At 37.5% G+C, this 27,253-nt stretch overlaps 2 protein-coding genes across 12 annotated transcripts in view; both read left to right on the top strand.

The window, feature by feature from the left end:
• dtnbb (dystrobrevin, beta b) overlaps positions 1-3,143 on the top strand; it is a 48,827-nt gene extending 45,684 nt beyond the window's left edge. For 6 of the 8 annotated variants that reach the window (XM_084393161.1, XM_084393156.1, XM_084393160.1 and 3 more), the window contains one exon: positions 874-3,143. In XM_084393161.1, the coding sequence (XP_084249287.1) occupies positions 874-923 (50 nt within the window). In that variant the 3' untranslated portion in view covers positions 924-3,143. Of the gene's footprint in view, positions 1-728; positions 763-873 lie in introns of all 8 variants that reach the window. The other 2 variants (XM_084393158.1, XM_084393157.1) reach the window with 1 other exon arrangement.
• A 2,029-nt stretch (positions 3,144-5,172) lies between these two features.
• The window catches only part of dnmt3ab (DNA (cytosine-5-)-methyltransferase 3 alpha b), a 50,428-nt gene continuing 28,347 nt past the window's right edge, over positions 5,173-27,253 (top strand). For 2 of the 4 annotated variants that reach the window (XM_084392567.1, XM_084392564.1), the window contains exons 1-4: positions 5,175-5,450; positions 7,250-7,341; positions 11,053-11,157; positions 17,992-18,334. In XM_084392567.1, the coding sequence (XP_084248693.1) occupies positions 5,240-5,450; positions 7,250-7,341; positions 11,053-11,157; positions 17,992-18,334 (751 nt within the window). In that variant the 5' untranslated portion in view covers positions 5,175-5,239. Of the gene's footprint in view, positions 5,451-7,249; positions 7,342-11,052; positions 11,158-17,991; positions 18,335-27,253 lie in introns of all 4 variants that reach the window. The other 2 variants (XM_084392565.1, XM_084392566.1) reach the window with 2 other exon arrangements.

The raw sequence follows: 27,253 nt of genomic DNA, 5'->3' as shown, positions 1-27,253 counted from the left end.
TTTCAATCTGTAAACATTTTCAATTTTTTGTTTAACTTTTAAGTTTGTCACTGTTTATGTATATGTCTTTTTATGTTTGTTTATCGGCTTTACTCTTTGTACCCCCCTGACTGTAATTGTATAATTCTTAAAATCAATTAAAAAAAAAGATTAAAAAAAAAGAAAAAAGCTGAGTGTTAAGGGTTCAGTGAGGTTCTATAGACTAGAGGGATTAAATAACTTTTTCTAAAGAGACAATAAATCCAATAAAGAATAAATAAAGACAATAAAGAATGAATATATTTCTGTATAAAAGGTTATATATAATGGTAGGTACAATGGTTTTTTCACGTGAATTTTCTGTGAAAATCATTCCAAACACTATCGCAATTTCTTCCTGCATATCGTCCGTCATGCTTATTCTGAAGTCTCACGATATTTTGCGAGATTTCCTGTGTTCATAGTCGAGACTCTGGTTGAAAATCTGTTTGTGTGTGGTGTGCTGTCTTTGTCACATCATGGCACACCACACACTATAGGAGCAAAACGCTTAAATCTAGGATTTTTTGTCCTCATGTTTGTGGTCTGTCACATTTTGAAAATCTTATAAGATGTAAAAAATCTTTTGGTGTGTACCCAGCATAAGTTATTTAAAGGGATTAAACATCCACAATTTTTAGCCTACAGAATCTAGTCATTAGTTGTCAGTAGTTTCTCGGTTTGATTAAGGCCTCTTTTCTTTCTTCTAGCTGAGTCAGAGTAAAAGAATATAGAATATTTCATGTAAGTATAATTGAGAGCATTGACTAGTCCTGCCCTTAATGCCAAAGTTTAATGTGTAATGTGCTGTGGCGTCGTCATGACCCCCTAACCTTAAATTTGTGTTTTGTCCAGTGTCATCGCTGAAGCATTCTGGGAAAAGGCAATCCGCCCCTTCATTCTAAGCCCCAGGAAAGAACCAGCGACATCAAAACATCCCTGGCATTCGCACAAATGCATGCTCTTCCCCAACTGGGTTTCACTATGTGAAAAAAAACTCTTCATCACATCTTGCACAGAGCAAGTTGTATTTATTAGGAAGTATATAAATATATACAGTATATATATATATATATATAAATAAATATAAATATAGCTCTATGTCTATCTGTATAAACCCATTGTTATCATGTTACCCATAAGAATGGCTTGTTTGTGCTTTCTTAAAAAACTTTATGAATTTGTGATTACTACTCTCTGAAACGAACGCACTGTGCATCTTCATGACGTCACTCACTCAGATCGATATAAGCTGTAGCTATTTTTCCAGATGTTCCCCACGCAGGAAGCTTTTTTGTATAATTAGTGATGATTTTTGTGTTTTAATGCATGGAGTGGCTCTGCTGGATAGATGGAGAGGGCTTGTATTTGCTCTGCATGCGACATTTATGCCTGCTCCGTCGCTCCTTATAGTCCTCTGATCATCAAACCGCTGCTTCTGCATCACACGCATCAGAACCACCATATATCAGGGACGTCTCGTAGAGCTCGCCGTTTGTCTGGGATTTCTGCTTCTGTGTTAAGTTTAGCCCGTCGTTGTGGCCGTTGTTTTAGCGCTTCAGTATTGCCTCTTAGTTTAGAGTACCGCATTTGTATCTCTCTGTATTTCTGGAGAGCATAAAGGGACTTTGATGGAATGCGGATAGATTCCGTATATCCATAAACCAGCTTTGCCAGCCATCTTTGAGTGCACACGTCTCTGTGTAAAAGTTACTTCAAAAGCTTTATTGAGTTCAGTTATTGTGTATATTTGTGTGAAATAAATGAAACAAGTGCTCAGGGACTGTTGAGAGAGGAACACGGTAGCAATACTTGTGAACAAATTGGTGGAATTTACTTTGACCCTCCCAAAGGTCAAATGTCAAAGATTAGCACAGGTCATAAAATCTTTATGGAATGGCTGAGGGTGGGAAACAGAAACGGTATTGTATGGAAGCCCATTTCTGCCGCATAAGAAAAATGCGTTGGTAAATCATAATTGCGCGATAAAAGTCTAAATTATGAGATGTCACAATTATGCAATGAAAAACATGAAACAAAATGATGATATAAAAGTCAAAAGTTTGACATAGATGACAAAAGTTATAATTATAAGGTAAAAATATTACATAAATAGTCAAAATTGTGAAAAGTAATAATTAAAGTCACAATTATGAGAAAGTGTCAAGTCAAAATTGACATTAAAATAGTTTGACAGAGAATCGAAATTGTTATAATTATGAGATAAAAAGTCAAAATCATGATGTTTTATTTTGTGTACAAATAGTATACAAAATAGTTTTATAATAAGTCTTTTTTCTCATAATTATGACTGTATGACATAATTTTGACATTTTACGTCATAATTATGATTTACCAAAGTAGAATTTCTATAGTGTTGCAGTGTTAAGAAGAGTCTAAAGCTTTATTGTCATGAGGAAGACTTGAATGAATTCGATTTACTGTACTTGAATCAGAAGGAATTCAGGTTCAATAATTACACTTCTCTAATTATTATACATATGTGGCTTTATTATACTCGTGATTTGTTCTTTGTTAGGTAATTACCATTATTTAAAAAATACCTTTTGTTTATGACTGCTAACATTTGAATGTTAAATTAGATAAATCCATTGAGCAACAGTTTGAAGTAAGTTTTGGTGTAGAATATTAAGATTCTTTGACATTTATGAGGGTCTCAGTAGGTGTAATGATTCATTCACTGTTTAATACTTTTTAAAATGCTTGTAATTCTGCATAAGGAGGTCTTCTGAATGGCTACGATATGAACAGTGAGGTCTCATTCAATGTTTTACACTGGAAAACAAAGTGTCGCTTCTGTTATAGTGGGTTAAATCTTATATATTTGCTTTTCAAATGGATTTTTACATGATCATAATGCTTGTTCTGTGATTCAATGAAAGGGATATAAAACACAGTTGGGAATTTACTGGCATTGTTTAAATTTGCAAGAACTAATACAGCTTGAATGACCGTACGAAATACTCTCAGATGGCAAGTTTGAAAGTTCGATTATGTTCCAACATTTGCTACAAATATGAATGCAATCTTCTGATGTAGGTGTGTGCCTAGATGTACTGTATAAAGTGCTGTATAAAATAAAAATTCTGCACATGTGCAAGTCAGCCCTTAGATAGGAGTTTTAGTATGTGACTTAGTCGGAATGCAGTCATTATTTACCTGTGATTTTTGGAGAAAAAAAAATATTGTTCTGCCTTTAAAAGTTGTGCCAAACTGTTTGCCAACCTGTAGTGTGTCTTTTAGGTCTTTGTTCTGTGTATTTGTGTGTGTTAAACCACAATTTATTGATTATGAATTTACTGAAGCAGTCCACAGAGAGGGTAACTAATTATGGGGTGCCTTAAATGGTTGAAATACAATACAGTTTAAGAGGAAGGAACCCTGCTTGAAATCAATTTCAACCGTCATTGCGGATTTATATGTTACAGATGGGCCCCCAACAGAGGACCTCCTATGTTATCAAAGTTTGACGAAACACTATTTTAAAAACTAAATCTGGACCATCAGGTTTTAGTTTCTTCAGCAACTTGTGCATTTATTGTTTTTAAAAACCAACTGTCAGTTGAAGCCACAAACACTGTTTAATTATTTCATTTGAGGGTTTTTGCTGCTGTATACAATCATTTATTGCAATGGTTTACGTCCGTATTTATGTTTACGTCACCCCTATGTCTTTTTGTAAACTATTAAAGGGTAAAGAAAAACTTCAAAGGGCGATGAATGTGTGTGTGTGTGTGTCTAGTGTCTACTGAATAATATTCGGAGTTATACAGTATATCAGCTCCTATAGGGTTGAGTTCAGACCTGTTGTCAAAGGGACCCTGTGATTAAGGGGTCACACATACAGCAGTCTTGATTGAATTACAAAACATTTATGCCGCGGACAACCATGAAAATTGTACCTTTCCCAACTCCTTACTTCCATGTAATTCATGTGACTTTTTTTTTTTTTTTAGTGCAGCACAAAAGTAAAAGTTAGGCAGAATAACTTGTATTGTATGCGCAAGCAGTTTTCTGTGAGATTTCGTAACCAACCCCCTCCCTCCCTCCCAAAATTTTTTTTTTTTTTTACTGAACATGTTTACCTAAAATGGGCTTGTCCTGAAATAGACCTTATAGACCGTATACATAAATCACTCATAAGGCAAGTCTATATGCATTGGCGGCCATCTTTGTAACACCCCCAGGCTGCTATTTCCAATTTCTAGTTATGCCAGTACAGCTGAGATTGTATCTTTAGCTCGAATTATGCTAAACCAAATTTTTCCAGGCCTGTTCCAGCTACGGTGTAAACAACATGTCATGATGCCTTCCAATCGTCTATCAAAAATGTGACTGGCTCTTTTAATGTTAAGCCTATAATGAGCATTACAGTTTCTCTTAATTTTTAAACACTGCTTTTTTTTTTTTTACAAAATTGGTGTAGAATTCACTTTAACTCGGAAATTGATTTAACACATTGATTTAACAAAAGACTGAGGCTATGTTTACTCAACAATGATGTAGACTAGGCTACTAAAAACAGAAAAGTTTTCCTTTCCGTTTTCTCATGTAGGCTACAGACTACAACGGAAATAGGGCGGATTTACATTTCATTCCAACTTTAAGGTAAAATAGCATGTTTAATTTTCACAACAAATGGTTTCCAGAATTTTATTCCAGACATTTTTTTCAATATTGCATTAGCTAAATGTTCGGTAGGCTACCCTAGCACACAAAAGTACCCTTTGAATGGACGCCATGGCTATATGTCACAGCCTTGTTTTCATTTGCGAAAAAGTTAATATGCCGTATTCCTTGAATACATGATGATATTGCCACGCTCATCAATAACCGAACTGTGTGTGAACATAATGCAGCACTCTTAAACAAGACTGTGTTCTGCCTCGGTGTGTGTGTGTGTGTGTGTGTGAATGTAGGCTATAACAGCAGCCTCCAAAAGGTCTTAAAGTCACAATGAAACGATTTTTTTTTTTTTTTTTTTACATTGTAACATCCTGTACATCTGAGTGCAACAGATTATTTAAAAAGATGGGGTTTAAGGTGACTAATTGATTGGAGATGTCCCGCATACGTCACCAAAGAGAAGTGTGTTGTTTTCACTGGAAGATCCAGGTATAACGTTTTGATTAAAAACATACATATATGAATTGTTCACAATAAGATCTAGGATTTAGAAAATAGGGGTGAAGGTTCAGTTATGACTCTCTATACCCGTAAGCCAACTGTCTCTAGGACCCGCGCGGAGCTGCTGTCGGAGCGCTGGCCTCTGCAGTGTGAGTGTGAGCGGAGCATCTGGAGGAGAGCTGGCCGGCTGGGGAGGTGGTGGAGGACGGGGAGAGCGAAGCAGAAGGAGGATCCGGGAGTCAGCGAAACCATAAAGGGGTCAGGCCTGGAACTTGGCGAAGCGGGTAATTAACATTGCGATCCGCTTGTGTAAAACCTAAAGCCGCCATCGAAATAAGTCTCCGCCGTGGGGTTCCCAGTTTTTTTGGGGGACGATACGGAGGGGGGCGGCTAGATGTGGCCAGTGGTTTTTCCTGGTCCTACAGATGTGCGATTAATGCAGTGCGATATGCGCTTGAACTTGATGAGCGTACATTTGTGGCGCCTCGTCAATCCGCTCGATTTGAAACAATGGCTATGTGTTTCAAACCTAACGAGCTTCCTACTTAGACAGCATTTGCGGACACTATTCCGTTTCGCACGCGCTTATGATGCCCAAAAATAGCAAAAGACACGCTTAAGATGCCCAAAAGTGCTGTCTAGGTAGGCAGCTCACCTAGGTTTGGAGAGGGTCTAATTTTTAAGCCGCCGTGGCCGTTTGGAAATGACTGTCATTTAATAGCGCCGAATAATCCGAGTAGGCGGATGATTATAAAGCTTTGAATGCATTTATAAGACTGTGATAGACATGTGATCAATTAACACCTTGTGATTGGGTACCTGTGTGACACATCTTACCCAGTTATTGAATATTAATGACTTCCGCCATTGACCTTGTATAATTTTACTGTGGAGACCAGAGTTTACGTCAAAATACCAGTTACAGTTATTGTTTGTACTGTAGAAACTACTGTATGGTTACCAGTGTGATTGTTTTGTAAGAGTTAAAGGAATAGTTCTCCCTAAAAATGGAAGTCACTTTTGGTCTATAATTCATATCTTCTGAAGCCATATATGATATAGATTTGAACTTTCAAATCTCATTTATTATACATATTCAAATTTCGGCATCTTGATTGATTACAAACCATGTGAAATCTAATGTAGTTTGGCATCAAATGAGAGTTGAGAGTCAACAACTTTTTTTTTGTGTGGTTTGTTTTACAATGAAAGTTATCAAATGAACTCTTGGAATATAGCACACTAGTCATTTGAGTGACTTTTATGATGTTTTTTGTTAATTTTGGAGCTTCTCAGCCCCTGGTCACCATTTATTGTGTGGAAAAGAGCAACGTGGACATACTGATAAACCTCTTCTTTTGTTTTCCTCTGGAAGAAAATATGGTATACAAGTTTGGAACGACATTACAATAAGTAAAGTATTCAGAGGACAGAGTTTTACATTTTTGGTGAACTATTCCTTTAACGATAGATTCGCCTAATTTATTGACCTCTAAATCTAATTTCATGGGACTTTGGTGTCCTACTTGTACAGAGAGCACGTTGAAGCACACATACATGGCAGTGAAGAATACAATGTACATATGCCTTTAAAACTGCTCTGAGGAGAAAAATAGGAAATACCATAAAGCGAAGAGTTCATATTTCACCCCCGAGAAGGGTTTTCATGTCGCAGTAGGAGAATGCATACATTTTGAACAGTACGTTATTATCTGGTGTATTAGACAGAACAGTTATGTTTAATTAAGGTTGATTTCTCATGCATGCAATTAATGTGCATCTTATTAATTTCTTATTCCCAATGATTTGCATATATGTCAATGTTTTAACCACTTATCAGACATTAAGGAGTCTGTTAAATATACATTTAAAATAATCTCATCTCACTTATTTGAGAGCAACACTTTATTGTGAAACGAGGGATCTCATAATGATTAAATAATTCTGAAAATCTGAATGTTATGTTTGAGTGCTGTGTCTTCTGATTATGGTGTTCCTTTTCACAGGGGATCCTAAAGAAGGAGGGTCATCATTTTTACATTTTATTTTTGACCTTTTTTGACTTTTGCATTGTATTCAACAGTCACTCATTTGGAGATGCCGTCCAACACAGTCACCACCGCCCCTGTATTCAAGAGCTCCGACTTCAACTGTGACACGAACGGAAATCAAATGGTAAGAGGTTAATGAGTCCTTGGACATTTTTATGATCGGCCTGCTGTGGACTGACTCAAATAAGGCTAGTTACCACATCTGTCACTTGAAGTTTCAAGGCTTTTTACAGCCCTTATGCTAACTTTGCATATGCAAAAATGGTCTTTTGTAAATAGTCTTTAGCTTTGAAGAGAAAACAACAATGAAACCAAAACCTTCTAAATTAGAAACTTACTATATTTACGCATCATACAGATGACCAGGGTCGCTGGAATGATTTGAAAAGTGGTGGTCACGTGATGTAATGTTACTCTTCATGCAGCATGCAATCCTTATGTCGCCTAATTAATATTCATGATCCTTTTTTATATTAATTAGGTGGCATAAAATTACGTTCAATGCATGTTGGAATTACCGTAATTACAAGATTCTGACTTAGTAATTACAAGATGTAAACTTCTAACATAAAAGTTTGTAAATATATAATATATGTATATATGAACAGTTCAGATGCAAAAGCCTCTAAGTGCCATCTGAAATTTTCTTCTAGAATGATCATTTTTATCAAGCTTGTATATTTAAGTTCAGCAATTTCACTTAAATGACAATTAATAGGTCATTTTCATTGCCATTTAAGTGAAATTACTGAACTTAAATATACAAGAATTATCATTCTAGAAGAAAACTTCAGATGGCACTTAGAGGCTTTTGCATCTGAACTCTTCATATTTAGCAGTCATTTTATAATATTTCTGTTTAATCAGTCATATAATGGATTATTGTTAGACTTAATAGCAAGAATAATCTAAAATAAACGAAAGACATACATTACGGTTTAATTCAGCTAGCACAGAGTTAAATAACTATCTAATGTCACAATAAATAAGTAAAAAGATTATTAATAAAGCATTTGCATAACAACTTTTACTTGTTGTTTTATCTAGTGTTGCTATCCACCTTATTGTTCAGGTAATTTTAATGTGTCTGGATTCCGGTGTCATTCGCTTCCAGTTATTTTTAAGCTTTTATTATTTGAATGTATTGTCTTAGTTATAAACACGCTATTTCCCAATAGCGGCTAATAAATCGGAAGTCTCGGACATTCACAGAAAAAAACCCTTACTTCCGTGTTATATAAACTCATAATTTCGAGGATGTAAACAGCTCAGTCCAGTCATATAGTAATTATGGTACTTATTTCATAGCGTGAGCGCAGTATAACATTATAACATATATAAGGCAAAGTTGCACATTTTTGAAAGTTGATGTCCTCATTTATAATGGTTTCAGATGATCTCCTCTGTTGATGAAGTCACAGGTAAAACTCCCATGGAGAAATTACAAAATGTGGAATGTGCCACCTTATACAAGATGGATTACTTGTTAAAACATTTTGATTTTCAGAAGAAAGCAGAATCGTCACATTATTTCTCATTTTATGTTTTAATTTTCCATTTCTGACGTTCACGCCAATTGATTTCCATTGTATGAACAAAAGAACCACTGAGACATTTCTCCAAATATCTTCTTTTATGATCCACAGAATAACATTTTTTGGTGAACTATCCCTTTAACTCTCTCCTCAAATCCATCAATAGCATACACAATATTTCAGTCAATATATCATTATAATTTGACATGATTAATTTCCACCGCAGGGCCATCAGATGACAGTGTAGAGGCTTCGGTGAACATAATTAGTAAACATGAGTGAATTGTTCTGAGAGATAGTGTCTGCTCTGTGTTTAGTGACGTGGGTGTTGGTTTGTGTAGGAGAGGCTGGCGTATGCCTGACTTACAGGGGATTTCGTTCTTCCCCGCCCCTGCACCCATGGACCCGCGCTTCGCTCATAGTCCTGTTGCTTGGCAACAGTTCTTGCCTTAAATAACCGGCTGCCGACAGAAATAGAGCAAAGATGGAGACAGTGTTACTGAGTTCACACAAGGCAATGTCGATTTCTGTGCACACCCTTTGTTTTTGTTTGTTTAAACCTTTTGTTCGTTTATTTGTAATGAGAAGGTTGTGTGAGGCTAGCAGGATTTGGTAGTCATAAATGTGGGAAGACATTCACAGGGAAACCAGAATGCTAAAAGAGCATTAATCTCCAGAACTATGAATTTAAATGAATAGACATACAATTTTTTTTTAACAAAAAAAACTAATGTATAAATGTGTGTATATACTATATATGTGTACAATTAAATTGAAATATAAAATATCAGTTTCTTAAAGTGCTGTCAAATCGATTAATCACGTTTAATCGCATCTATCATAAAAGTTAGGATATACATATATATATATTAACACACATATTATATATATTCACAAACATTTTGTTAGATGTGATTAATCGTGATTAATCAATTTGACGGCACTAATATATATATATATTTCGTGTAGAAACTGTTATTTTATATTTGAATCGTACATATATATAGGCATCTTTGATCAATGCTTATCTTGAAACTCGAGATGCTATTCGCACTCTGCTTATTTAGCTTCATATCGGCTTCATTATGCACTAATGATAAGTCCCGCCATCTTTCGGCCATGCTGGACTTCTCAGTAGTCATGGCAGACCGGGACAGCATCCTCATTAGCATTCTGATTCAGAGCCGGTGGTTTCATTCAGTCCAGCCCTGAAGCTGCAGCTACATTAGGATCATCTTTTCTCTCCCATTCACCCTAGGGTGCTTGGCTGGATGAAGAGTAGCTATTGTTGTGGAGGGAAGACACGGTTGTGTTAAACAAAGAGAAAGTGAATGAGGGGAGAGAATGAACCACTGAATGTCTTTGTAACTGTGTCAAGAGAGAGCTCAGAGAGTTCGCAATCTCTTCACAGCTGTATCACCCCTCACTTTATCTCAGCTTAAAAGAAGATGCCATTCAAAAGCTGGCTTTTCTCATTATCTAAATAACCTTGTTGTGAACGCAAAATGTAGTATGGTCTTCATTCAAGTCTTGGTGTGTGCTGGCATATTTTGGTGTGTAAAGGTTAAGATTACAAACTGTAAAATTTAAGAATGAACTGATATTATAATTGTGGTCGATGTGGAACTATTTTCATGTTATGGATGATAACCGATAAATAGCCAATATTAAACTCAATAAATCACTAAATATATTGCTAATATCAGTTGTTTTAAAGTTAATTTAGGCATTACAACATAATTTACAGTATAAAAAAATGGATATTCATTTTGAGATACATTAGATAACAGTTAACAGTGTTATTGAATTATTTGTGTTTTAAAGATTACATTTAAGTGAGTGTTAGATGAATGCGAAGGTAATCTAAATGTAAAAATTGAGAAATGAGAAAGAATCTGTAAATATCCAATAATTACTGTTACTGATAAATAAAAAAAGTCAATATTGACAGAAATGGTAAATGTATATTGTGTATCTCTAGTAAAAAAAACTGGAATTTAAATAGCTTGTAGTTATTATCAATGTATTCTGAAAAGTTCTGGAATGAAACAGGCTTTTTTTATTAAATTAAAATATATTTTTTTGTTTATTATTATTGATCTTTTTCCAGTAACTTAAAATGGACAAATATCAGCCACTTAATCATTCTGAACAATATATCTGACAATAAGGAGTCTCAAATCCACATTATAATCCAAGTGCCGAGTCACACATAATTAAATGCAGAGAGCTTGATTTTGATCCAGTAAAGGGTCTGGTTGAACAGTAATGGTTAATGCTGTGTGTTTCTGTCTGTTTAGAATGAGAGCTCTAGAATGGACACCGTGATTATTGACGAGATGCCTTCACTCTGCGCTCCTGTCCGCAAGGTTGGACGGCCTGGCCGTAAGCGCAAGCACTTCTCCGTGAGTATCCTAGAGACTGAGCTCTCAACACTCAACCAAACCACAAAACACTCAGCTTCCCCTGGGATTGGGTTTATTTTCGTTTATCCACCAGGCGCTAGTCTTGGCAGTGGTTGGGAACGGGTAAACAGCCAAACGTGGTTGCTGGTATTGACACGGGGGCACCAGACAAATTGTTTGAAATTGATCAAACGTGCGATTTCCTATAGACTTAGATTGAAGAAGAGACCCGGGGATCAAAATATCGCTCTTCGCTTGGGCATTACAACCACATAGCAATGCACTAAAAACCATTTTAGTCATGATTTTTCCATTTGAGACAAATATCTGTGATCATAAATGATATATTTTGTCAGAGGGTCTGAACTTTGAACACACAGTTTTCTATGAGTGTACAGCTGTTCAAAATCCTGCGACGACACAGAGCACCACTCACATAGTTTTTCCACTAAATGACATCAAATTTGTCCCAAATCATTGTACTAACTTCACCCTAGTCTGGAAGATTGCTTATTGTGCATTTTTCAGTAACATGTTTGTCTCTTCGTGTCGTGAATAAAGTCTAGGCCTCGTATAGAGAAATATTAGAATATAGATTGCACTTTTTCTTTCAGTTTGCACTGTTTTTAAAGGGTTAGTTCACCAAAAAATTGAAAATCTGTTATCATGTCATTCCAAACCTGTAAGACGTTCGTTCATCTTCGGAACACGAGTGAAGATCTTTTTTAATTAAATCTGAGAGCTTTCCATTGACAGCTTCACAACTTCCACTTTGACGCTTCAAAAAGTTCATAAAGACATCATAAAACTAATCCATATGAATTGAGCCTTTTTGTGAGACATGAGACGTGATCGCTTTATATGATGTACACATTGAAATTTTATTCACATATAAACATGTCAGTGATCAGTGAACATAAACAAGCTCTACCGAACCTGCTTGAATCGCGAGAACAAACCACATTGGTTCTTACAGAAGCTCAAACGTGCTGCGTAATACGAGAATGAACGTCATTGGTTGAGTTTCCATTTCATCTGTCTCCTTGATCTTGAGAATGCGAGTACGGAAAGACGCTCCCGTCCCGCTGCTTTTCGTACAGTGTGCGACTGGCTTTGTCAGCGCTGAATTGTGACTAGATGTCTCGGCTACAATTCATCATACAGTCTGGCATGAAACGCTGTGCACGTCGCAAAAAAAAAAGTGTATTGCGGACCTAAATGTTTGTGCTCTTGCTTGTTTTGCACCTTCCTCACAAACCACTCAGGGCTGTTGTTAGGGAAGGAACCAATCGGGAAATGTTGTCCCGGTTCCTGGTACCCCACCAAGGTCATCTACAGTTTAGCCTATTCATTGGGTCTTAGGGAGGAGTCATAAAACCTCTGTCCTGGACATTGTGAAATTTGGGGATTGAATACTGGGAGTAAGTCAGTTCTTTTTTTATGTCCAGTCCCTAGGTGAACGTCCAACCCCCCACCCCCCAGTATTCCTGTTTTTGAAAATAATCCGCGCTCTTCCATAATTAATCTAGTGAGGGCATGTCAGGGCATGTGGATGTTCGGTTGCCCTACATCCTCTCCTGCCTTCCCCTGAGGACTTTCTGATTGTATTATCCTCCTATCCCGTTCCTTCAACAGATAATTGCGGTCCTGCAAGGAGAGCGATGTCTTACTCTGTGAAATGTAAGCCATGTGAAGACAGATAGAATGATGTTTGAGTCATCTCTCATAGAGGTGCTCAGTGCTGATGTGTGGAACTGTGTTAGCGCTCTATGTTTGACTACCTTGCTGAAATGCCTTGGAGTTGTGAAGCCGCCTGAGGAAGACGAGGCTCTAAGTGACATATGAGGAAAGTGATGACCGGAACTTTTTTAATCTTGAACAATAATAGCATAGTTTTCCACAGTGCTAATTTTAGACTCGGACGTCTGACTTGCAAAGCAAACCCCCCTATTCTACCCCATCCGTGTTTCCAAAATCCTGTGCGGCAGATACACATGAGGGGGATTTGTTTCTAGGTCACATAAGGAAGGTGCTAATATCAAAGCATACCACATTGTTTTGATCACTGGACTGCAGCCAGCGCCATTGTTTCACAATTTTCCGGGCATTTTTGGATTCAGTCGGACTTAAGGTCTAAATTTTGTTATGTACAGTAACTTTCCCATGCAAAACGTGCCACTGCAATGCTTGGTGAGGTGGGTGGTTGCCAAGACTTTGCCATGTGGGTTCTAGGGTTTTCTGAGTGGTTGCTAGGGTGTTGCTATGGCCTTCTTAAAGGGACAGTTCACCCAAAAATGAAAGTTCTGTCATCATTTATTCACCCTCAAGTTGTTCCAAACTCGCAAGTCAGAATTGCGAGATATAAAGTCGCAATTGCGTGTTATAAAGTCAGAATTCTGACTTTTTTTCTCGCAATTGCGACTTTATATCACGCCATTCTGACTTTATAACACGCAATTGCGAGTTTATATCTCGCAATTCTGACATATTTTCTCAGAATTGTGAGATATAAACTCACAATTGTGAGATATAAAGTCCAATTCTAAGAAAGAAAAAAAAGACGTACTTTTTTTTTTTACCTCAGAATAGTTTATCTCACAATTCTGACTTTATAACACGCAATTGCGACTTTATATCATGCAATTCTGACTTTATTTCTCAGAATTGCGACTTTATATCTCGCAATTGCGACTTTATTTCTCAGAATTGCGACTTTATATCTCGCAATTGCTACTTTATTTCTCAGAATTGCGACTTTATATCTCGCAATTGCTACTTTATTTCTCAGAATTGCGACTTTATATCTCGCAATTGCTACTTTATTTCTCAGAATTGCGACTTTATTTCTCACAATTCTGACTTGATATATCGCAATTGTGAGAAAAAAAGTCAGAATTGTGAGATAAAAAGTCGCAATTATTATTATTTATTTATTATTCAGTGGCGGAAACAAGCTTCCATAGGTTGTTCATATTACAATGTATAATTAAAGATACATATTCACAACATATTTTTGCTGTGTTTGGGTAATAATAGTATTCTAAAAATCTATCACAAAAAATATATTGTTGAATCGTATGTAAGTGAAATCGTATGTTTTGACATTTTGAAACCATAATCAGCTCATAATTTTATTATATATTTATATATATATTTATATGTTTTCCCATTCAGTTACAATTTCTAGAGTGCAATCATCAAATTGGTGCACATTTACAATAAATAACCATTCATGATAAGAATTTAGATCTGGTTCCTGAAATATAAACATGAAAAATTATTCTTTTGAGACTCAGTTTATCTTCACAAATCAGACAGATTTGTTTCTCACTGACTTTTTTTTTTTTTTTGGTCTGTAGCCCTGCTTTCTGTCCCAAGAGCCTCTTCATGATATTTTGGTCTCTAGAATGTTTCGGATCCCTCCCTTAATGCCTATGGAATTCCCCCCCCCCCCCCCCCCCATTTCCATCAGGCAAGAATCATAAGTCCACAAATTAGTCCATAAATCACTTAAAAATAATAATATACCACTCCACAACAAGCCACAAGATTTAAGGGATCATTCATGTCTGTTGTATGTAATTCTCATTTAAATCTAACTGCAATAGTCATAGTGACGCTAATGGGGGTCTTAACTTCGGGGGTCTTAAAAACGTTTTTCTCACAGCGCCAACCGCCTCCCCTCAGACGAACGGATAACATTCTTCCCATACCACCTCCCTTCTGTAATGTCAAATGAAAAATGAAGCAAACTGAAAGAATATACTGTAAGAAGGTAGAAACTCCAGAATCCAGGATTTGTGGGCGGCACGTCGCTGTAACCCTACTGTTAGTCAAGTTTTCCAAAGCCACCCAAAGTCTTGCTGCGACAGGTTAGAACATCAAAGGTATGATGTTGAACAACTTGACTGTTTTTAAACCTTCTGTCATCATTCACATGACACAAGACAGTGACACAATCACTCCTGATTGAGAACGAACACAAGATCCAACAATCCAGCAGCTGCTTCGGGAGATTGTGTCTTTCCTTTCACTAGAGTAGAGTAACGGTTGTGTTGTGTCAGATCACAGCTCGATCTCTCTTTCATGAGAATGGCTTTGACAGCCGAGGCAGTGAGGCGAAGCGGCAGCTGTTCCACTAAAGAGAAATGCCACTGTCAGATTGGCGGTTCAGCTCTCCATGGGCTCCCAGTCTGTTTGTCTCTAGTATCGCCAGCCTCTCGTGTCAGTCTGGCTTTCCGCGGACATGCTAAGCAGGTGGTTGAATCCAATAAATGATGTATGTCGAGGTTGTAGATTAATAGCTTGCTGTACAGTATATATAGACATACAGCACAGGGCCTTTGTGTATCTAAGGTTACTTGACAGCATTTTTATCCATCCATACACTATCGTTCTAAATAATTCCATTGAGCAAGGACGCATTAAATGGATAAAAAGAGACAGCAAAAACATTTATAATGTTACAGAAGATTTCTATTATAAAATAAATGCTGTTCTTTTGAAGTTTCGAAGAATCCTAAAAAAACGTATCACGGTTTCCGCAAACATATTAAGCAGCACAACTGTTTTCAACATTGATAATAATAAGAAATGTTTCTTGAGCACCAATTAGAATGATTTCTGAAGGATCATGTGACACTGAAGACTGGAGTAATGGCTAAGCCATCACAGGAATGAATTACATTTAAAAAATATATTAAGATTAAAAAAAGTTATTTTAATTTCACAATATTTCAATTTTTACTGTATTTTTGATCAAATAAGTGGAGCCTTGGTGATCATAAGAGAATTATTTGTGCAGAACAGTGGTGTATATGAGAAATGTGTCTGGGATGTGCACAAAATGACCCTTGTGACTGGTTTTGTGATCCAGGGTCACATATGAGCAACTTTTATGATAATTGTGTCACTGACACAAAACTTTAAGTAAACAGAAAAATATGTGATTAATGGAGGTTTTTTTTCAAATAACCAAAGCGTTTTTTCAAATACAAAGCAGAAATTTTTATGAATGTGCTGGTTGTACTTTTCAATGCAATTACAGTAAATGATGATTGAAGCTTCAAAGTTTCAAAATGGCATCATGAAAATGGTTCAAATGAATTGTGTGCTTTATTCCAAGTCTTTTGAAGTTATACGATAGCTTTATGTGAGGAACACACCAAATTTAAGTCGTTACTCACTTAATATCTGTCCTTCCAGTGAGGTTTAACCAGATCATTGAGTCAGTGAGAATCAAATGAGTCTGATTGTGAGTGAATCATCAGTGTTATTGTTCATTTAAAATAAAACTATAAAAAAATCGTTACTTAAAAATGAGAAATGTTGTCTTGGCAACTAAAAAATAAGTTGAAGTAGAAATATAAAAAAAATGACAAAAGCACACATCAGAATGACTAAAATGAAAAGGTACACTGAAAATATAACAGATCGGGTTTATAAATTGATAATCGGAATTAATTGGAATTGGAAAGATCTGACTCAAAAGAATGATTTATTCATGAATCAGACATAATTTCTTCTCATGAAGACACAAAGCAAATACATCTGTGGACTTAAAATTTGTCATCATATGTGACCCTGGACCACAAGACCAGTCACATGTCACACAGGTATATTGTGGCAATAGCAAAAAATACATTGTATGGGTCAAAATTTTCAAAATAAAATGTTAATGCCAAAAATCATTTGAATATTAAGTAAAGATCAAGTTCCATGAAAATACTTTGTACATTTCCTACCGTAAAAATATAAAAAATATATCTTTGTGAGTGGATGCAGCAAAATCGCGAACATGGAGAACTTTAAAGGTGATTTTCTCAATGTTTAGATTTTTGTTGTATCTCGGCCAAATATTGTCCTATCCTAACAATACATCAATGGAAAGCTTATTTATTCATCTCTCAATTTCAGAAAATTGACCCTTGTGACTGGTTTTGTGATCCAGGGTCACATATGAGCAACTTTTATGATAATTGTGTTGTTTATGAAGCTCTCCCATGCTGCAGTAATGGTAGAAGTAGTTTGTTATTGTGCTATTTTGTGTTTCTTTGTAGACAGATGGATAGAAACATTGTACTCCCATTACACTTAATGTGTAGGAAGAGAGCTTCCGTGTCTTTGTTTCAGATTAGATTAGATGGTTCAGATAGATAGTTTAGATGTCAAGGCAAGGACATCGGAAATGGCCTCATATAGAGCAGATGAAAGATGGAGCCTAGACAGCAAATTAAAGATTTGACTTTTTACTGCAAATTGGGTCTTACTCTTTAATTAGAATAATGTGATTCATAACCATTTTAAAGTATTTTATTTTATTTTGGGCCTTTTTGCCTTTATTTACACGAAAGCACAGGACTGACAAGGAAGTAAGTGAGATGGGAATGGGACAGAGACATGACCCAGGTCAGATTCAAAGCTGGGTCCCCATGAGCCAACAGCTCTTATATGATAATGTCATGCGCACAACCCGCTGCTACACGACAATAACACGAATCAGCTAAAAACACTTAGTTTTGTTACTCATGTTACACATTTAGAATGAGTCAAATTCATTACTATTTGCTTGGTTGTTGCTGAAGAGCATCTGACTATTTGACTTGAGTTTATATTTATTTATTTTCCCCTTCTGATATATATAATATATTAATAATATAGTTTTTATATATCATGAAAAGAGGATTGTTTTTGGTAAATTTGGTTTGTTGTGTGCTAGAGGGCAAATATAATTAAAATATTGAATCTATTATGCCGTAAGGAGCTGCATATTGGATCTTCTGATTAATAATAGGCTAGCAATGCATGACAGTCTTATGTAATTTTGTGTTGCAGGTGGAGTGTTCACACGGGCCAGTGAATCAGCGGGTGGGTGTGGCTAAGCAGCACAAAGGGGTGGAGCTCCAGTCGTCTTTGCAGTCTCAGAATGGAGATGTAGAGAGGCATGAGAACAAATCGTGTGATGGTCGCCACCCCACTCTGGACAAGAATGCTGCGGAAAACGGGCTCCCACGCCAGTCGGGCTGTCGGGCTGAGTCCTCCTCTGATTCAAGCCTGAGCCCATCCCTGGAGAACGGATTTGTCGCCAGCCAGGACTCGGAGAAGTACGAAGAGGAGACACTGCCAACTCTGCCTCGCAAGAAACGAGGGAGACGGAAACTGGAGCGGCCCACTAAATGTGAGTTATGCTCAACCTTACTTAGTTTCACAGCTGTCTGCTTACTGAGCCACTTGTGGGCCCAAGGCCAAGAACTTGTCATCATAATAATAAAAAAGAAAAAATGCAATATTTAGTCACAAAACATGTAGTATTTTAAAATGGTTTTGGAGGCTTTGCAACTACCATTGACTTGAAGGACAAATAATTATTGTTAAATGAGTGCATTAATATGAAAATCAGGGTAATTACGCTCCCAAAAATGTAATTTGCAAACAAAAGACATCAGCCTCCCACACTGTGTGTACAGAAGCAATTTGGCTAGAGTCTCTCTCCAGCAGCGTTTCTTGTTTTTTCAATGGGGGCACCAACTACCCCTGTCAAATATCCATTTTTTTCACCACAAATCTGTTCTGAATGTTGGTCTTTACACTTTACACTTTTAGTCATATGAGCAACCAGTCAGTAATCACACCAATTTAAGTTTCACTATATTCGCATGGTTTTATTTTATTTATTGAACTGTTGTTTTAATTTCACAGAACAGTCAGAACATCTAGAACTTCACTCACTCATGTAACTTTGAAAAAATGTTATATAATAAATTAATAAATACATAAATACATAAGCAAGTGTTATTCTATTCGTAAAATTCAGAAACCCTTGTTATTAGCGACACCAGTGGCCATTAAGTGAATTGCAGCAAGCAACTTATTGCTCATGCAAGGTCTTGATATTACTGCAAAATTGATTTTCATTCTTTGCTTAGAAGTAAAAAGAACTTTGAAATACATTTGTAGAGATATACTGTTAGTTATCAACATCCAGACGTCATCCATGCTTCTAAAAGAGCGACTGATAGATGAATAGGAAAAAATGTGCGGCAAACTTTCCTCTCAATAACAAAATAAGCACAACAAAAACGACAGTAGTGAGAAAACAGCAGCAAGAAAGCATTTGATCATAGCGATGTGGATATGTTTGCACAAGCTCTGCAATTCACTGGCATCATGTCGACAGATGAAGTAATTAAAAATACACTGTTATGGTAGTTTGATTATAAAGTATATTTGAGACTATAGACTATATAGATCTGGCTATGTAAAACTATCATTTGAATTAATCCCTTTTTCTTTGCATGACGCATTGACATTACAGTACAGAATGGCTCTTTCTGCATTATCCTGAACTTAAGCATTCATTTCATGTGTAATGAATACCCGTGTTCATGTTAAATGGCACAAATCAAATGATTTGTTTGTGAATTGAATTGTAGTGCTGTATTTTTTATTGTGACACACCAAGCCAAGTCCGTCGGGCTGCGTGTTCCGCACCCAAGGCCGCATTAATGCACGGGCTTACCTGGGCTGAAGCCCAGGGGCCTCCCAAGTTCAGGGGCCTCCCAAGTTCAGGTTCATGATGAGCTGAAAAGGTCATATTGTTTTGTAACATGTCAGATTTTGTCGCCGTATGTCGCTAGTCTCTGTACTGTGAAGTCGCTTGTGGGCGTTGGTAGTGCTGTCGCTCTAATGTTATTGGTAGACTGCTCGTCTGGCCACATCTATACAAAACACCATCACAAGTGATGTATACAACTATATCATTTTAATTTGACTAGGAATTAGGCTCAAAAGAAACAGTATGCTGTTGGGAGAGAGTTTTTATATTACCACAGCAGTGTTCAGTGGATTAAATCATTACTAGATTAACGATCGATCGATCTACAAATTAAACTCACTCGTACTGTCATAAATTAATAAAACGTCATTTGAATTTGACAAATAATCAATTTTCTTGTCCCTAATAGTCAACATAATGCAGGGGAAACTGCAGCAGTAAACTTGCATCATAAAATTACAACACTTCAAACTATAAATGTGTGAATTAAACTCACTGAGACTGTCGACAGTTTATTTTCCATGCATCGTTTTATCATATCCATGTATGTGGTTACAGTCAAATCATATAAAGCAGTGAAATCGCCCTCGAACTCTGCTGTCTTGCACTCGAGACGGTGACGAGAGCTCCACTGAAAGTCTTCCTTCCTATTGGTTGTCGCTCGCGAAAATCGCTTCTCATTTGCATAAAGTTGAAATTTAGTTGCTGTGTGTGGTTGTTGAATAAAGTGTCTTGTGTTTATGCTCAAGTGGGCTCAGTGATATGTTAATAACAATATTAAAATTAAAAACAATATTAAAAAACTCACTGTTGTAGGTCTCGAAAGAAACTAATGCAGTTTGTGATGTAGATTACCTAGATATTACACTTTTTTAAAATGGGACTCTATAAATCGAGGGGATGGGGGGCCTACAAAACCTCTCAGCCCCCCGGGGCCTAACATTAGGTTAAGGCGGCTCTGTCCGCACCTTTGGCTTTAGTCGGACGCCGTTGGTTTTTTTGGGCCGATTCAACATGTAGAAACGGCGTTGGGCGGTCGGCGAGAGAGAGAACTCTGATTTGTTGTTCAATTTAGAGAACAAGTCAGTGCACGAGAATAGTAGCAAAACAGCGCACAAAGAAGTCAAGACGGCACAGACAGAAAGGCTGTTCTAATTTGACTTAATCTTACCCACGCTGCTTTGATTACGGTGTGTGCAGCCTGCAGCGTCGGTTTCCCTATTTGATTGACGAATATTGACAAATTTATCTGCAGAAATAGACAGATATCTCCTTGCATGCAGGCGCAGAACGCGTGTGCTAGTTGATAGTGGGCGGTAGTCCTTTCGGTGTTTTCAAACACAGGTTTTTTGCGACGCGAGGCGACAACACAGTCAGCTTTCTTTGGCGTCGGTTTGGTGTGTCCCTGCCTTTAAGACAACACAAATTATGTTGACTACTAGTTGTATATATATTATTTCACAGCATTTTTTTTTTTTTTTTGCATTTTTAACACATATTACAATTCACAAGCTCACAGCTTGGCTAAAATATGTATTTTTTGCCGTGGCACTGCAGGTTCATCAGTGGTGGTGCAGCGATACTGAATATCTTTGTGCTCCAGTGTGATGGCGATGCCAATTATCAGACCTCTCTCTCTCTCTCTCTCTTTCCATACTTTGGGGTCAGGCATTGACCTTGATGAGAGCAGTAAGTGAAGGCTGGGTAGACAGTGCCGTCTCCGTCCTGGCAGCCTGCCTTGATTGTGTGCAGTGCACAGAGAGACAGCAGGTCTGTGTTGTGGCCACTCTCTCAGTGGGGGCCATGCCAGGTGAATGGCACAATGCCCAGGGCACTTACACACTGATCCTACATCAGTCTCCCTTAACCCGCTTTATGATGAGAGACGCCAACTTGTAGGCCTGTGTAAAATGCTATAAAGTCTAGAGACTCCATTTATAATACTTTGGAAATCCAGTAAAGCGTCACATATCAAATAATCAAAGCATGTTGTTTGTTAGCACTGCTAACAATGCTATAAAGGTGCATTTACACTGACTGAATCAGTATGTTAAGGGTTTTTCGGCCACACATGACACACTTGATATGGACTTGCGGACTCTGTTCATGTGGCACTTCAAGAGTATTGGAGAAGAATTCTGGCTATGTTAAAGGTGCTTTCTCTGCCCCTCTAGGATCGTCGGACCATAATGTGGTCAATCTTCGACCAAAATACCAAGATTTTTAGAAAGAGAGAAACCTTTGGTAAAGATTGCTACCATATGGGATAAAGAAAGTATTTCATGTTTGCAGGGTTGTTTTGACTGTACTGTTTGGGAAACTTTTGAATCTTCTGATTAAGAGACAGAGTCAGTAATAAGAGAGTTGTCAATGCGAAAATTAGAGTTTCTTTGACGAGTAACTAAAATAGACATTTCAACTGTTATATACCCAAATGGACCTGAAGTGAATCAGTCAGGAGCCAGTGAATCAGAATTGAAACAAATTGAGAAATGTGCATTGATACCCTGCCCTTTTGGATGCCTTAATGTTATTGGAATGCAGGAGAACTGGCTATTATGACCACAAATGAGATTTATTTGCAGTAAATATAAGATTGGTGATAATTGGTAGAGTAAATTATTTTTCTTTTTTGAGTGAATTATGCCTTTAACAATTTAAAGAGAACTTAACTTGTAAGGATCCATCTAGTGTTCCTGTCCTACAATATTGATTGTTGGGACGCACTTGTTCAGTTTTACAGGCATAAAGAATAGTGATGCACCAATCATGATTTTTCACGGCAGATTCCGATTGCTGATTTCTTTTACAAGCAAATGCGATTTTGTTTTTCTTTAAGCAAATTTATTTGTTTTTTATTTGCTCTATAACAGGCTTAAACAAATATATCTGTAGCCATTTTAATTTTAGTGGCAACCACTGCATTTTAATCATGATCCAAACAAAAATGCTACACACATTTATCATGAGCACTTGTTTTTTATTTGAATTAGATTGTATAATTTCAATTTAAAGCAAAAGTAGAATGGTCTGACTTTAGCTTAGTGAAATTATGCTACATAAATCATACCTGCACAAAACAAAAACAGCAGATGGACTAAATGAAAAAAGCAAATTCACTCTCTGACAGTAGGTGGCGCTTATGGAACAGCAGCGAAATAGCGTTGGTTACCGCTGTACACAAAGCAGTGCTGTGCTTATAAAACACTTTAATAGGCATTATACAGAGATATGAGGAAAAGAAAATGCCATCGAAACTTTTCTGAAGGCAATTAGTTACCTTCAGAGATACCTGCATCCTCATTTTGCTTCCAATATTTCGAGCATCGCGATTCGCGAACACTGAGCTTGCTGTGGTTCAGTATTTTCTCACAGTCTCTGGCCTGTGTTATCGTCGTAATATTTCCACACTACTTCAATTTTGGGAAATGATTGCAATGCAGTTTGTGAAGTCCAGAATAGAGACTGGCCAAAATTAAAGGGTAACTAAACCCTAAACCAACTTTTTTTAGTTAATGATCTGTAAGAATGGGGCTTTATTAGTGCTGTTCATTGATTCAAGTAATTTTTTTGACATTTGTGTTTAAAGTGTTTTAATTTTACAAAATATGGTGTAAAAACGTCTGAGTGTTGTCCTCTTCAGGTTGAACGGTGGCTACTGCAGTTGAATTTTCCTATTGGAAGTTGTGGTACCCTCTGACGTCAGAGGGTACCAGCTAACCACGCCCTTGCCTACAGAGAGATACGTCTCAGATGCACGCCCCCTCTCCACTGGGCTCTGCCTACTTTTCCAGCATTTTTCAAATATTGCCAGTGGGTGGAGTCAGACTCTGACCAGGGGTTTAGTTACCCTTTAAACAAAAAAAAAACATCTGGTTGCCGATCATGTGTTTAGAGCCGATTGATGGCCAGTCGTCCAGTGCATCTCTAATAAAGAGGGCAGCTCTTGGGTTTCTGATCAATGTGTTGAAGACAGTTTCTGCACAATGCCGATCTGTTTTGCCGAGCTCAGTACAAGATACTAACAACAAAGCTGTCTTAAAATCACGACCTCGATTTGCCAGACTTCATTAAAGCAGAACTTGGTAACTTTTTTAACTTAATCAAACTGTCTAGAAATCATTTGGATGGTTAAACAACCTGTTCTGGTGATATTGGTGACTTTCCCCGCTCCCTCCAGCGTTCCCAGGCGGAAAACCAACCTTGCAACTTGGGGACTACCGTCCCGGCAAGATAGAAATTGGAAGTCTCGTGAGAAGCGAGAACGAGAACGAGCGCGAAACACGAATTGCTTTACGGCAATTCGACATAAACACACACGCATGTATGATGTATTACCCACCTCGGTAGACATAGCTCCACATGATACAGTTGGCTTGCTCCGATCATAACAAACGCACATGAGCAGCGGTAGAGAGGGGGAGGAGGCCGCCGCAAGTGAGTTTTTTCCGACAGTGTTGTGAAATATACGCCTGTAGGGGGAGCTCGTGGGGAAAACATGCGACAACAAAAGGGAAAATCAGCGAAGAAGTGACTAGAGTTCGCTAGAGTTGCCGAGTTCTGCTTTAACTCAACACTGATGCTAATCAATATTATCCAATACAATCGCTAAAAGATAATCACACCTACACACCTTTGTCATTCATTAATTCAATCCCACCAAAGATTTTATTGATTCATGAACTCCTTAGAGTCAAAAAGAACCATCTTGCTTTGACAGAGAATTGGCAAATCTGCCTGTACCTGTGTCGCTTTTTATACCTTTTACCTAGAGGACGCAGGATGGACTTCAGTCCAGCGACATGGAACTGAATGCTCTTAACACGTAGGCTGGCATGTGCACAAACTGGCATGCTGGAGGCTCAATGGGCACAGCGTGCCAACCACGCTCACAAACCCATTGACCTTGGCAGTCTCGGTGGAATGAACCCCTTCCTCACCGCACCGACGGGTTGCTTATTCCTGTCGAGCGACAGAGAAAAGAGGAAGAGAAAGAAAGATGCAGCGAGAGAGTATTTGCACATGATGTAAATGTGAAGAGGACTCGAGGGTCGAGGCCTTTTGTTTTGGCTGGGTGTGTGTGGTACTTCACTGGCAGGCTTTTGATGGCTCTTGTGAAGAAAACAAGCTCTCGGGTTTTGCCCATGGCCTCTCGGCGCTCAAGTGTTGTGATGTGGCTGGGTGATGGAGCTTTGATAGACTTCAAACAGATCCTCTTTAGGCTAGTGGGTTATTAAAATGGGTTCTGTCTACTTCTTTTGGCATCATGTCAGTATAGAGACATTATGAAAATGCCGTTACAGATTGCCTGTAAGCCTGGTCTAAATCCTACATATCTATTTATACGAAGTTGCCCTGTTCATTTGGCCATACTTGAAGGAATAGTTCACTTAGAAAATGAAAATTCTGTCATCATTTACTCACCCTCAAGTTGTTTCAAACCTGCTGAACACAAAAGAAGATATTTTGAAGAATGTCGGTAACCAGACAGTTGATGGACTTCCATAGTGTTTTTTTCCCTACTATGGAAGTCAATGGGGTCCATCAACAGTTTGGTTACCGACATTCTTCAAAATATCTTCTTTTGTGTTCAGCAGGTTTGAAACAACTTGAGGGTGAGTAAAATTATGACAGAATTTTTAAGTAAACTATTCCTTTAATGATTATCAAAATGAGGTATTTAGGACTCTTTCATGCACTCATCATTTAAGGCTCTTGCCTTGGTGCTTTTGGCAATGGCATATATCAGAAAAGTGCTTTCATAATGCAGTTTATTAAAGGTATAGCGGAGGATTTTCCCGAATTTTAGAAAAGAACCGCCCTCTCCACTTTTTGAAAAAATGCACATGCACAACACTCTACCTGCTCCCGAAAGGGAACGCCTATTAAATGTGTGCACGAGAGAGCATGCACGAGCTAATCATAGCTTACATTAACTTTTACTAGCAGTGATTTTAAATGGATTTCTCCAAATAGCATGCCAAACTTTACCTGTCAAGTAGAAACTTCGCGACTGAGGCATCAGTGGGAAGCCCAACCTGTGCTTTTAGCGCACGCCATCGTGTGAATCGTGTGCACGAGCACGTACGACGGCCTTACGTAAATATATCACCAGAATGATTGACACTTAGGAGGACCAATAGTCTTGATGATCCACCCGGAAAAAGATAATCCTCCGCTATACCTTTAAGTCAAGTATGGAATTAACAGATGTAGATTCAGATTCAAATGTTTATTGCACCAAATTGTTTGCACTGAAGATTCAGCTCGGTGTGAACAAGCCTTTATTGCAAAAAATTAATAAGTGTGAGTATGTGGAAAACACAGTACTTCTGCCACCTTAAAAATAAACAGTGTAAAACACAACTCAGCGGTTAAAGATGTCTATCTATTTGTGCATGGCTATATACGTGCAACATTTCAGAGAGATTATTTTATTTTATTTACTTTTTTTGTTGCTGAAATGCACGTAAAATTTTATTTAGTAGTGATTTAGATTTAAAGCCACTTTCACTAATTCATGCATTCCCTCAGAATCAAACCCATGATCTTGGCGTTGCTTGCGACGTGTTCTTGCAGTTTACAGTGACAAAGTTTATGAATTGACATTTAGCAAATAAACACGTCCTTAATTGCTCATATTTATTATGTAACTTGCAGAGTTGACAGCTCATCTTGTTCTCCTCTCAGAAGGAGAACAGCTCACTAGCCCTTTGATATGGGAAAGTTTTTAATGGTAACTAACCGTTACTTTTGACCTGAATATCATGCTAATGTTGAGCTTCAAGCAAAAAGGAAAGGTTTGCTGAAATATACTTTTCTGTCAGATTCTCTATACAACACTACAGTAAATCAGTGAATTTGTTTTGTAGCTGGTTTTTGACTTGAATGGGAATGAATCTTCCAAAGGCTTTTTAGGGGCCATGTTTTATTGATGCTGTATTGGAATTGTGGGTGTGCTTTTAGAAAGCTTTGTTGAGCTCTCAGTAATATTGTCTTTCTCAAACCCTAGTTAGAAGGGAGTTTCAGTACTCCTGAATCATGAATCATCATGATAGCCCTGCTAGTGTTTCAGGTCACTGGTAATCGTAGCCTCTGGCTAACCTCGACCTAACCTGCTGAACCCAGCCAAGACAAAGCTGTTTAGGCATGAACTACATCCTTTTGTATGTAGAGACATCAAGAGTATAAATCAATGCTAGGGCAAAAAAGGAGAATTTTGGGAGGATTCATTGTGGCGCTGTGGAATTTGCAGAAGATGAACAGCATAAGAAGAAGGTATGATAGTGTTGGGGAAGTTATTCCAAAAATAGTAGGTTGTTACTAATTATTTTTTATTGACTGCAAAGGTAATGCTTTACTGTTCAGATAGACTAGTTTGTTATACTATTAATCATTATTAGGCCCTGATTGAATCTGCAGATTTTTGATGTTTCTTGGCGGTGTTCAAAAGCAGCTAAATGGAGCACAATGAAATGAATTGGGATATTTTTAACTTGATACGCCATCTGAAAAACACAATATTTCTGCCTCTGCCATCAA

The sequence above is a fragment of the Rutilus rutilus genome, assembly GCF_951802725.1.
Source record: "Rutilus rutilus genome assembly, chromosome: 21".
Taxonomy (NCBI): Eukaryota; Metazoa; Chordata; class Actinopteri; order Cypriniformes; family Leuciscidae; genus Rutilus; species Rutilus rutilus.
Note: the sequence above shows the minus strand (reverse complement) of the source record. Positions and strands in the feature narration are given on the sequence as shown.